The following is a 13,213-nucleotide window of genomic DNA, read 5'->3' on the forward strand; positions in this document are numbered from 1 at the left end:
TGTTAATAGTTGATTACATGCGTAAAGCTTAGGTAACGGTCTGATGAACGGAGAACGCATGACTCTGAAGGTGCATTTTGTGGTCTAGGGTAATATCACACCGCCTGCAAGATATCGTGTCATCAGGTTTGATATGTTGAAGGTGCTTTCTTCTGATATGTTTGGACACTCCCCCATGTGTAGAGAATTTGTCCAGACAGATGAAGCAGTACAGCGGTCGATGGTCTTCCATCACCGCCTTGAGGGCAATATCCCTCTCGCTTGGTGGTGGCGGTGGCGGTGGTGGGACATGGATCTCGATCTTCACCTCCTGGAATACTTTGGGACCAGGGCGCTTGTCATGCGGCAGCCGGCAGGTTTCCCCTTCCTCGAAGCGACAGTAGTCTACAACAGCGTCGATCGCTTCAGTACGCCGAAGCATTTCATCTTGCAGGGTCTCGCGGGGTAGGCTAAGCAGCGCCGATATGAGTCGTCGATGTACCGGTGGAACTGCCGTATTGGCATCAAGAGATTTTTCGACCTTCCTTGAGATCTTGATGCCCGACAGCTGTCGCTTGATCTCGCGCAGGGGCTCCTCAAAGTCAAACTTTTCCTGTTTCTCGAGTAGGAGCTTGTCTCGAGCCCGCTGGCGTGCACCTGCCAATTCACGGCCGACCCTGGTGTAAAGCTCATATTTGACAGTGCCCTTGTGTCTGGCAATGGGACGTCCGAGACGTTTACTGAGATGGTCGCGTTTCTCGATCAATTCCTTGATGTGAGGTTGTTGGTTGACCGACGATGACTCTTCGGTGGTGAGCTCCTGCGGTCGGCGTGGGTTGACGGTGCGGATCATTCGACATGCGGCACGTATGATTTGTTGCTGCGGATCTAGGCCTTGAACGACCGCACGAACATCCTTGTCCACCTTTCGGTGGAGATAGTATTTAAGAAACGTTTTAGGATCGGAATGCTGGAAGATCAAACTTCGAACCGCATCACTGATGTGCCCTTCAGAGTGATGAGGATTAGCACATGACAATCGGAAGGAAAGGTTCTCCTCTCGCTTACCGCTATTATCCAGGGCCTTCCCTGCACCGTATCGCAAGCTATAAGGGCGGACGATCTGGCGTATTGTCGATATTTTTCCTATACATTTGATCCAGGGTAAGAGAATATTGTAGGTGAGGGCCTCTACATCAGATATTCTGATTCCATCCAGCGTCCGCTCGGATCTCCGCAGTATCGGGATGTCGCTCAGTCCTGGGTCCAAGTTGAATTCAAGCTGATAAGTATCTTCTGGGATATCTAGATCAAGCAGTTGCGATGCTGAAGTAAGGATCCTCTCGCCATCGAGGCGAGCGAATGCACCATCAGCAAACAGGAGGCCTAAAAGGATAACTTGGGGACTGAGGATGAGCGATGGATCGAAGATGATCTCCGGTATCACGAACTCGGTCCTAGTTATAGATACCGTTCTGTCAGTGGTGTTGATCGCATATAATACAGTTTGCGTTCATGGGTGGTCGGCTGGATGTTTCACATACTCTTCCTTTTCTCCAAGAAATTATTTGGTGAATTCGGTGGTAAACTCGATCAGGATATTATTGGGCCCACCTTCTGGGTCTTTTATTAGTGTTACCTTGATGTGTCGATAGCACAGGCTCAGCAATGCTTGTGGTCGATTGGCCGAGAACCCGGCGAGCTGGAAATATAGAATAAGTGAAATCCGTAGCCGCCCGTGACCGAACTTCTTTTTTGTGGTTGTGACAGTTGTCTCCACGACCCTGATCAGATCATCAAGGTAGACAGTGGTCTTTGGCCGGGGTTTATTGGAGAGTCGATATTTTTTCACGAGAACTGGTATACCCTTGGGAATAGAAAGCCAGGATTAGTGAGTTCAGTGAGCATCTCAGGACCAAGCCTGTATCAACCTATATCAAGAGACCACCGCGAGACGGGGCGTACATTTTTGACTATGTGCCTAGATGTATCCTTGTCGATTTTTTCATGCATCTCCAGCTCATATACGGTACGGAAGTTCTTCCAATATGTGTTCAGGGCGCTCTTGCGTTTTATACCTTGCCGGCGTCTCCCGTTCTTTCCCCGGCGTTGATTCAGCATCCAATCAAAGAAGGTGTAGAGAACACGATAGTCAAGCTGTTGATACATAGCCTTTGCATCTGACTTGAGAAACTTGCAATAACTGTACAGGGCGGTGAGATAAACTGAGCGGAATGTAGTTCTTGAAGTCATGGACATTTTTACCTCAACCATTCCTGTCTGATACGATCCTGCAGAGCAAGCGTCCCAATAGCATAGTTGACACACTCTGTGCGAGACAAGTCTATAGTCTGCATCATGTTAAGGTAATGCTCTGGTGAATGATTATTCTCCGTCAAGAGTTCCGCCAGATCGTCGATATCCTGCTGCTCATCTTCTTTCTCTTCCTCTTCTTCTTCTTCCTCCTCCTCCAACTTCTCCTTCTCCTTCTTCCCGTCACCATGATGAATGGGGGTTGTGATGTCTGTTTCGCCGCTGGCATCGGAATCGACATCACTGTCGGTGTCCATCATAAATTCGTCACTGTCGTCACTGTCGTCACTGACGATTGGAGACGGAACCACTGAGCCCCGTCGACGGGCCATCTCCATAAGAAATTAAATGGGTGAGACAGGGTAGAGGCGGTAAAGCCAGAGGTGGAGAGCTGGAAGAGAGTGAATGGTCTGAATGGTATCAGGATGGGTGGAAAGTAGAAATGGGAGTGGGAGTGGGAATGGGAATGCACCTCAGAGAGGGGGAGGGTGAGAGAGCTGGGAGTAGCCATGCTTTTATATTTGGTGAGGGAAAGGCCATATTCGGCTTGCATGCCAGAAACTGGGTGAAGCGGGTGAATGAAGGGAGTTGCGATGCAACCGCCCATCCAAAAATAGTGGATGGGTGAAAGAGACGGATCGGGCGTGGGAGTTGAGGTTGTGCGCGTAAAATATGGGGCGTGGGGTGCGTGGTGCGTGGAGGTAATGGATAACGGGAGGCTAAAAGCAGCCGAAAAAACGGCTAAAACGGGCTGTCTGTTCACCGTTTTAATGTTTAAAATAGTAAAATTAATGATAGAAATAATTATAAAATTAATGATAAAAAATAATAATGAAAGCTTCTTTGTATATACAATATCAATGAAATAAAGAATGAATGAAGAGGTTTCTTTGATAAATTATCAAAATAACAATATTTACATTGAATAACATGGTTATAAAACATCACCATTTTTTGTATGAGAAGGTTAAGTAAATATGTTAGTTTTATTGATTGATAAATTACAACATGTATTATATACCATCAAATACACTGATAAAATACATATATTACTGCAATGAAAGTGAGAAGATGTTTGAAATATCAATATTGTTTCTCAATTTATTTGATTGCTTTATTGAGACTAGTTGTGGCGTACTTACGCCCTCTATTCACCTCTGGCTTCCGCTCCACCTCTTGCTGCTTCCTGGAGCTTCCACTTCTACCTTCTCTACAGAGAGCTTTCACTCCTACCTTCTTTATAGAGCCTCTGTCCTTCTCTTTGTATGCAATCACTCCTTCTATGAGAGTTGATCTCTGTAAACAATCACTGTATATATATAGGGGCGTACGCCCATCTCCCATCTTTTAAAGAACAAGATGTGTTTATACTCATAATTTGACCCTTATGTAACAGTGTATGCTACAATTTGGTAGCATGTCTTGTTAAGAATCAAGTCCTTTTAGCTCTTTAGCTTCCACTTCATTCTTGATATATATAGCACTGATGATTGGACTGGGCTGTGGATGCTGAGGATTGACTAGCTGGTGATTGGTCTGATTAGTTACTCTACTGTCTTTCAACACTACAGCTAGTGATTGGTCTAGCTTGTGGTTGTTCAACTATAAAGTATTCTTTGTGACGGCGAGTGCGCGGCTGGAAACGGCGTTCCCCGCCCGATCCGGTGAAGCGCCGTCCGTGTGTGGTCTAGCGCGGATCGATGTGGTCTGGCGCTGCCCCGTTCGGGCATGGCGCCGACCCACCGGTCACCTTCGACTCTCCGACGTCATCTGTCGCGACTATATAAAGCTGCTTCGACTGCCTCCCTCGCACACGCACTTCTGCGTCCTTATTTCCCTTTCTCCCCTTCATCCATTTCCTTTCCTTCTCTTCTCTGCCCCTGCCGCCGCCTCGTCCCCCCGACCCACTGCCTCTTCGCCACCACCCAGCCGTCCATCACCCTGATTTGGTCGCCGCCGGTCGAAGAAGGCCTCTGCGGCATTGGCATCAGCATCGAACCCGCCTAGGGTTCTTTTTCATATATGCCATATGTGTTCTTTGCCTTACACCTTCTTCCACTCCTCTTCCTGCTCCTTCACTCTCTACTCCCGTCTCGCGTTGAAGTGATACATGCGATCTCAAAAACAAAACCAAAAATATACCACATCACCTCCCCGTATCAGCAACTGGTCAACCCCACCCACAGTTCCTCGGTCACTCTGTAACCCCTCTCTCGTGCTTCGGACGTGCCTCCTGCTCAGCGGCCAATGGCAAAAATGCCTCATTTCGGTGAAACCCCGTAGGAATGGATGATCGATCCCGACTGCGGCGTCGCTGAACCGGCGCCATTCTTCCCCCGACCCTTGGACTCGTTCTTCGACCTGTTATTTGCTGGTGCCTATGTGTCGGACCAAGAAATAACAAGAAGGGCGGTCGATCACATGCCGTGTTTCCGGCCTTCCTTCTGCCCGTGGTTCGAAGGACCGCAGTTTCAGCTCCGGTGTGATCAACCCCGCCAGGAAATTCCTGCGATATGGTACGCCAGCGAGCTGAAGTCGCATCGTCCGGTCATCCTCGCATCGGGCTTTCCGGAGCGTGTCTGCGCCGCGTACACCATGTAGAGATGCAGGGATGGTGTGATACAGGAGGAAGTCGCAGGGCCGAAGGCGTGAGGAGGCCGCATAAGCGAGGCTATAGCTGCATGTGTGCACAGCCGTCGTGTGCCGCTCGTTCTCACTCTCCTTGGGGGATTCGCATCCGATTCGTCCATGGTCCTCGCATCTTCCATGCCTGGATCGTTCAAGCGAAATTGGACCAGGACGGGAGGAGGCTGTGGCGCCGCTTCTGCGTCCACCCGACAGGCGATGGACATGGCTGGCCGCTACTCGCACCTGCTTGGGTTACATTCTGCTGTTACGTGTGCGGTGGCCGACGATGTTTGATTTGGAGAGCCTGACGCTCGTCGGCTCTCTTTTGAGCGGGTGTAGATTTTTCTGGCTGATGGGCTTATTTGGAGGCACAGGGAGGATGGAGCTATCATCAGAGTGGTGAAAACTGTAGATAAAATGCTCTGCTTTCCCTCATGAATTCACCACTGCTGTTCTGATGAACTACATGAGATCATCATCTCTTCTGTGAACATGTGCGGCGACTGGAACATATATACCCCTTTCAATCCCCCCCTCAAGGCCTCGAAAACTCCTGAGTCCTCTAACCCTGCGAATCTCCCCCCTTCAAGACCCATGCCCGCAATTCATCAATCCTCTTATCTTATACCCTCTGCATTCCAATCTCTCCAGACGGTCCCTGCACCTTCCATCAGCCTTCAAACACTCTCCCATCTTTTGCCCCCTCGTCCTCCTCCCTTCAGTCGTCTTTCGCAAGCTCCGCCTTTCCCCCCTTTCAAAGATCACCATGAGGTCCAGTCTCGGGCAGGGGATACTCGCCTGAATGATTTTGATGAATTCTTCGCGGGACTTGATTCTCTCTGCGTCCCCATCCCCAGTGATGCAGTCGTGGAACGCTCGAGCCGGTATTTGCAGGATGAGAGACACGGGTCTCATGGTAGGTAGCCGGCCCGCTCTCTCTCTCTCTCTCTCTCTCTTCCCTTTCTTTTTGTTCTATCTGGTTAGACCGGTTTCTAACACCAGGGCGTCTCCAAGGTTTTCCTGACGGGGATGAGGACAGAGGCCAGGAGAAGGACGACGGATTTTTACCAGTTCCTTCACCCGCTGTAGAATGCGGCCTGGTCGGATCCACCAGCATGAAGGCTCTTCCTGGTGACGGCAGTTCAACATCCGTTCTGGATTCGACTCCACAAGCTGGCTTTTTGGAGCCGGGATCGGATCAGGATACATCACATAGATGAAAATGGCCCCGAAGCAGTTCTGATGACCCTCTGCCCTTCAATCCACCGATCATGGTAGACTCTGATGACAGCGCTACGGATGGGTCCGCTGTTGACAGCACCTTCACATCTCCCGCCAAATGAGACACTTGCAGCCGTGCAACATCCATATCTCGCTCTCTCAAGGTGGATGGTGGAAGCGACGAAGCCGGCACTGGCATCGCCGGTGGACGTTCTATTTCGCTCAAGAGACAACGCCGAAACAGGGCTGGTACCGGTGCCATGAACCCCATGGTCGCGGTCGAAGTACCGATAATCGCGGATCGCCTCAAAGAAGACATATTAAGCCGACTCCGGACCCGCCAACGGAAGAGTCGTGCACGATCGAGGCGTGAGGTCCCCAATACCCAGGACTGTAAGTTTCCCGGGAAACCCGTGCAGTGTGTCGAAGACGACACGACCATGTCCGACACGAGTAGCTCGAGCGCACACTCCGACGATACAGACGACGACTACCGTGCGAGCAGCGAAGAGGATGATCCAATGAAACCGCCATTGAAGCATCGCAGGCTTCCCACACCGCCATCCGACACTGCGTCGCGCCGTCCTCAGTTTCGGATCCCAAGGGCAGCAGCCGCTGCAGGTCGTGAAGGTGTCGAACAGGAAGACAGCAGGGTGCGAGCGATGACTGCGAAGGACTGTTACACGACCCCCCCGAACACTAATCATGGACCGGACACATACGCCCACTCCCGACCTCCTATTGATGACAAGATGCGTCGTTGCCCTCTTCTGTTGTTGGCCCGAGGGGAAGCCGTGATGCTTTCATCTACAGTGACCCAAGTCATTTTCGAGATGGTCACGGGCCGTCCAATGACCGCCTCAGATCTCACTAGTGAGACGACAGCTGCAGCTGACACTGAAAGAGATTACAGTGAATGGAAGGTCGAGAGTCTGGATGAAAAAAGACATCACTGAACTTGAGAGGAGGACAACTGTCTAATGGCTCTGAAGCAGGATGGCTTCTCTTGGCCGGAGATTGAGGAGCAGTTTCCACACAGACAACTCAGCTCATTGCAGCAGCGATGGTACACAAAACTTCAGAATACGCACGCAAGCAACCCTCCCACTGACAAGCTGAGGCAAGAGGGGAAATGTAAGCGCGCCCATGCGTAGAATGTGTGTTGCGATGCGTACTTACTGATGCCATGCGAGCCTACCAGGTCGTGCGTCGGCTGGTGAACTCCTTTTAATATCGAAGCCGCCCACACCCCTCGAAACTTCACATCGCTATCCCAGCGGACAACCCCAACCAGCAGATGATCCGGCCACACCGAATGCGAAACCCCACACACCATCTCCGTCCTCAATAGTGACCGCCATGTGCCCAGTGTGCAATTCTGTGGTCGAGGTGGAGGCTTCCAGTGCGTTCGATGCCGCCAACAATCGCATGCGGGTCCGCGAGCAGCTGCGGTTCTGCGAGAAGCACCGAAAGGAAACCGCACGGCGCGAGTGGCCCCGACTTCGTATCCCATCATTGCTTGGGACTGCTTAGATGATCGGTTGACTCAATTCCATCCTCGCCTGCGCCGGATCCTCGATGATTCCGGGTACCGCTCCCGCTATAAGAGTGTTGTGCACAAGAAAGTGCGGAAGCATGGCAGGAAGATCCTCTCCCGGAGTATCCTGCACAGTACCGGCTACTATGGCCTTAGAGGCCATGAGATCCTGTGAGTGAAGAAACACCCCCCCAACCCCAACCCCAACCCCAACCCCGCGAACCCACCGGGGAACCTCTTCACTGACCTTCCCCTCAGCTCAGCACATGTCGTATCTCACTTTAAAGATGCCATCGACTCATTGGCCGGCATCGATAGCGTGGCGTCGAAGTATGGGACCGTTGTGTATGCCCAGGAGGTCTTGGTTCCGGAACTGCTGGAGATGTTGGTTCAGGAGGACATGGGAGTCGATGCCAAAGGGGCCCGCCGGATTCTGAAGGAGAGCAACGAGATCGGGAATTTGCTTAATCTTGAGTGCATCGGGTGCATGTAGTTATTGGTATGCATTTTCTTAGTGAATAACGTAGCATTAGAACATATCTTTTGGTTGAAGCTCAAAATCTTGCCCTCTTTCCTGTCTCATCTGGCATTAGATTGTTTAATGATACTCTACTTTTGTGCGAATGAATAAATTGCTAAGCTTTCCTGTCTTCCTACGTAGATATTCGAAAACCGTAATTAGAGTATTCTACCACGACAGACTCAAACGGATCATGAGCAACGCCGCAACAACTCAGGCAAGTAAGCCCCAAAGAGTACAAAAACGGAAATTTAAAGTAGCAAACCAGAAATTATAAATTGCACCATGGATATACTGGCCGGATGAGTGCTTGGGGTTTCGTATTGCTTGGACGGCAGCTTGGTCGTCAGTGAAAAACTTGTAGCTTGTTTTTGATTGAGCGTGTCATCCTTAGAGCAGAGGCCATGCTAATCTTCTCCATATATCATTCCAATTGACCAATGCCCTGGGTATATATATGGGCTCCCTCCCGCCTTCAATTCATGTTTCTTTTGATTTCTCCAGCCGCAAACCTTGCTCTTCATTACCCTTCTTTCTTTTCCTCTTCTTTATACTCATCCGTAATGTGCTTGTCTGTTCGATATATAATTGCGACCACTTAGCCAGTTACAAGTTGGCTTCTTCGTCAGTGTTTGAGTTCATCTGCCGCGCCTCTCAGAAGAAATCCGCCTTCCCTATCCTGTTATAGACCGCCCATAAATGTTTGAATTATTGGTTGCCTTTAAATTGCTCGAGTCCTCAGCCTACAGATGCGCAAATCCCAGCGGATAACAGCGCATCCGAAAGTGCAAAGCCTTTCCCAAAGGAACCAGCAGTTGTCTGCCAGGATCCGCGCTGCAGGCTACACTTCAATCCCAGCAGCAGCGGGGACGGTCCTCTATCAAGAGAAGATGAGAGTCCAGAGCAAATTGAACAGCGCGAAAATCTATCTCTGAAACCATTACCGAGCTTGGCACTTTCTCCATGCCGACACAGAGCGGTTCAACCGTCGAATCCAAGGCCAACAGGAACTCGATGACCTTACACAACGCCCCCGTCCAGTATTGCAGACCCCTGAGCGGAGGCAGGTTGTGGAATTGTCTTGCAGGCCCCAATCCGACTTGAAGCCTGATGATATCTTCCAGCAGCGATGCGGCAGCTGGTCTTCCGTGAACGCAGAACGGCCGAACCCGGCCGCATAATCCGGCTGCGGACGCGGTCCACAGAAGGCAATGGAGGAGCTCCACTGTTCATTGACGCTTTCAATTGTGGAGGTGGCCATCGAAGCGATATCCCCGGTGCCAATGACTAAGCATTAGTGGCAACGGTTGGGCGTCTCTGTGGTTGTTTCAGCATGCTGGCAGCTGAGGTTTATATGTGCCGTGCGCTAGTCCGTAATAGAAAGCCTAGGAGCCAACAGCAACTATTCGGCCATATGGGGCATCCCGCCGAACAAATCACGTGTCCAACGATATATAGTCTCAGCAATGACCCCAACATCATCGACATCAAGTCTCCCATATTAATTTGCCCATACGACCAGCTATCAGGTACCACTTAGTTTATATATAATCCAAATAAACGGTGCTGCACTATCTCCAATTTCTTTCCATCCATGTCAAACACTTTCTCCGGGTCAATCGGGAAGGAGGGCACCATATACCGTGACGAGGCAGGATTCGATGACAACTTCAAGCTCGACATCGATTTTGCGAAGATAGAGTTTGAGGAAACCCTAAATGTCTCAGAAGCGTCCTCCATATTTCATGTCAACTACTGTGGCAAGCCACGGGTCTTGAAAGTGGTATGTACCTTCATTTAGCATGCGTGCATTCCTTAACCTGTGTCAATTTTCCTGATCATGATGCGACGCAGTTCCACAATAATGGGGATCCTGGGTACGCCCGCGACCGTATTCGAGATTTGGACCGCTCTCGCTGTGAGATCAGAGCCTATTGCAGGCTTAAACGGTCCAAAATATGTGATTCTGGCGCTGTGCCCAATTTCTATGGTTTCATGCTAGCTATCGACCCAGCCAACTGTGCTCCTTATCTAGATGCCTTTCGACATGACACAGATTTTCCATGTGCCATTCTAATCGAGTACCTGCCAAATCCTTTGGTAATGAACTGCGTTACTTATACAACAGAACGTATGCAGAAAGCTGTCATTGGCATTCAGCAAATTCATCTAGCTTTAGTCGAGCATAATGATCCTTACCCCAAAAATATTCTCATTGTTCCTGGTGATCAAGAGAGGGTTATATGGGTTGATTTTGATGTTGCGATTGTTTATCCCAACGACACATACATTGAAAAGAAGGGACGTGGCCGGATCGAGTTTGAAACCGAAGTTGTTGAAAGCTTCGGACGGCTACTTGTTCGTCTCCACAGACAGCACATTCCTCCATTTTCCTGATTCGAAAGAGGCTGACAAGTTTTATAGGAAGAAGATCAAAAAAAGGGTCTGCCGCCAAACACAACATACTACTAGGAACGACTCCCAGCCTGCGCAGGGACATAAACACACAAAAAGGACTGCATTGGTTCGCTCGCAATTTGTGCTTGCTGAAGCAGGGTCCCATAGCGCTGCATGATATGAGCGTATGTGAATCCGGCCCACTGGCCAACACTGTTGATATCCCCCCAACTATAGTTTGGGTTTGTTGTATTGGGTGTCTTGTTGGTATTTTGGATAGGAAGAGCAGGAGGTGCCACCATCAGGTTAGTTTAAAAGAGCCTGGTTGTTGGCCATGGCTGCAACTGAATTTTGGATGACTAAAGAAGGTACATACATAAGTAGTAATTTCTCCTGCCTTGAGGAGAGCTGCGGAGCATCTAATAAGCCTAACACTGTCTTGAAGGGCCGCACACAACTCAGTGCTCTCCTCATTGGGAAATACAATCACGCTCATAGTGCTCAACCTTTCGGTACACCAATCATTTGCTGTAACTATGCTGATAGTGCTTAGCCAGGATTTGATTATGCCGGGCAAATCAAGCTTGCTGTCGACCCTCCATCAAATATAGAACAATATGGAGATGCTACGGAGGAAGAGTAAATAGAACAATAAAACAGGATGCCCACAAGCGCTGTGGTGATTTCATAGCTTCATGGACAGCAAAGACTCTTGTCCAACATTAAGTTGTGGGCTCTTTTCTTTCAAGATGTCACAACGAATTATCTGAGTGGCACTTTTCACTCGGGAACTTGCCAACTCGAAGGAGCCTTGTGTGCCACGAAGTGATGGGTCATAAACGAGCTGTTTTGTCACCCAATCTGACGTGGGGGCCGCAAAACAGTCAAAGCCAGTCAACACGCGCCAATGATCAACCCTGGCATTGATACTCCTCGGCCTTCCGCCTGATAAAAGAGAACAATGCCGGCTGTCAATTAGGCACCAATGCGTGGATGTGGAGCGAATGATCCTTAGCTCGCTGCGATTTCTATTGGTGTTTTAGGCGAAGAAAAATTGATACGGCCAGCTGTAATACCAGCTGAAAAGATACTAGCATTGGCGAATAATAGCTTAATACATCTAAGATTCATGAAATCTTGAAAGGTCAAAGCCTCATTTAGGAGCATGATTTGATTGGAAGTACCCCTTCATATAATACAATAAGGGTTCCAGGCTGCTGTCTGAAGAAACATGTCCCCTCACCATATGGTACTGATGCAACCAAGTTCTCAGCCTCCCATCACCGCAAATTACCTGAAAGAGGTCCTTAATATTCTTGACTGGAAGCCAACTGAATGGCAACGAAGATGCGATATATGCGACAGTTTTCTAACGATCGCCCTTACCCTACAGGGTTTTGCATGAGAATAACGCCAGGAATGAGCGTAAATAAAAAAGGGAATTCATTGCTACTTGGTGGTATCAGGGCTACGTACAAATGGCCGACGGCTTAATTTTGGAGAGACTTGCCGCTAGCACGGTTAATTGAGCTGGTTCCAATTCTTGCTCTTTTAGTATGCTTGGTCGAAGCCGGAGGATCCTCAGCGCTATCATTTGTGTGTGCGAAGCTCCACTGCGCAGCATCGTGGAACTCGGCTTCATCAAACGTGGTTGATGTATCAGAATCCTCCAGGATGATAGTGGGCTCAGAGGTTGCCTCACGTTCGGATGTAGAGAGGAGTTCCGATCGTGCTTGCGTGTGTCTCTCGTTTGCAGATTTGATAAACTCGTCCCTCCGTTCCTTTGCCCAATCCCGCGCATTTCGATACGCGCATGCCCCGCTCCGAAAAGTATCTGGGTTATCAGTCATCGCAAATGATCTTAGCGGGGTCATAATGTATTCAGACCGGCCATCGCTTTCTCGAGGGGCGGTAGGATGTGTTGTGTAGAGCATGAGTTGACCGGCTTGGTAGGTTGATGTTATCGTGTAGGCCTTATTATCGTAGGCAGGTTCATCCTGCTTGTACGACTGAAGTTTATATATTCCTCGAGCCCCCACTGCACCATCGTAACAAGCTTGCCGTGTAGCAACAGCAGGTGACCCGTCGGGGCCTTTAGCTTCTTGAAAGAAGTTTGGAGCTATCGGATGGTCTTTCTGCGTCGACGGAACAATGAAGTCGCTAAGCTCATCACGGATTTGACGATTTAGCTGCTCAGGCCGAGCACCAAAAAAGTGGTCTGGCTTTGCATTTGCCAGTGTGCCATCGGTTAGAGGAGCAAAGTTCCCAAATGGGTAGTCCCCTCCCATACACCTAACATCATCGATATGGCCTTCGATAATCGGAATGGCCAATCGTACTATAGGCTTCTCCTTGGATGCATTCAAGTCCGCCTCCCTAAACTCTTCAAATTCTTGCTCGGAGAACTTTGAGGGCGAGAGGGAAGCTCGGGGTTGCGCCAGTCGTTCATTGAGCTCAAGCCAGTTATTCGGTTTTGCCGGTTTCTGGCCATTGGGATATTTATATCCAGGGGGATAGACACCATGGTCAACCAGATTTTGTTGAAAGTTTCGATTATACGCTGTAGTGCTTGTAGTCTTCGTAGTGGTCTTTATTGTCGCTATCTGGAGCAGACCCCG

General features: G+C 49.5%; 3 protein-coding genes across 3 annotated transcripts; 1 reads left to right on the forward strand and 2 right to left on the reverse strand.

Annotated features, from left to right (window-relative positions):
• Positions 1 to 28: 28 nt before the first annotated feature.
• HCAG_04734 (predicted protein) lies at positions 29 to 2,624 on the reverse strand (the record flags this gene model as incomplete). The annotated part of the gene is made up of 5 exons (XM_001540844.1): positions 29 to 987; positions 1,048 to 1,436; positions 1,638 to 1,846; positions 1,945 to 2,182; positions 2,245 to 2,624. 5 exons carry the CDS (start codon positions 2,622 to 2,624, stop codon positions 29 to 31), a joined length of 2,175 nt encoding a protein of 724 aa, XP_001540894.1.
• Positions 2,625 to 9,792: 7,168 nt separating this feature from the next.
• On the forward strand, positions 9,793 to 10,670 carry HCAG_04735 (predicted protein; the record flags this gene model as incomplete). Its single annotated transcript, XM_001540845.1, has 3 exons — positions 9,793 to 9,981; positions 10,338 to 10,556; positions 10,623 to 10,670. The coding sequence occupies 3 exons, from the start codon at positions 9,793 to 9,795 to the stop codon at positions 10,668 to 10,670; spliced, it is 456 nt and encodes a 151-aa protein (XP_001540895.1).
• Positions 10,671 to 12,085: 1,415 nt separating this feature from the next.
• HCAG_04736 (predicted protein) lies at positions 12,086 to 13,119 on the reverse strand (the record flags this gene model as incomplete). The annotated part of the gene is made up of 2 exons (XM_001540846.1): positions 12,086 to 13,078; positions 13,117 to 13,119. The coding sequence occupies 2 exons, from the start codon at positions 13,117 to 13,119 to the stop codon at positions 12,086 to 12,088; spliced, it is 996 nt and encodes a 331-aa protein (XP_001540896.1).
• Positions 13,120 to 13,213: the final 94 nt, after the last annotated feature.

This window comes from Histoplasma capsulatum, genomic scaffold (genome assembly GCF_000149585.1).
Source record: "Histoplasma capsulatum NAm1 scaffold_4 genomic scaffold, whole genome shotgun sequence".
Taxonomy (NCBI): domain Eukaryota; kingdom Fungi; phylum Ascomycota; class Eurotiomycetes; order Onygenales; family Ajellomycetaceae; genus Histoplasma; species Histoplasma mississippiense.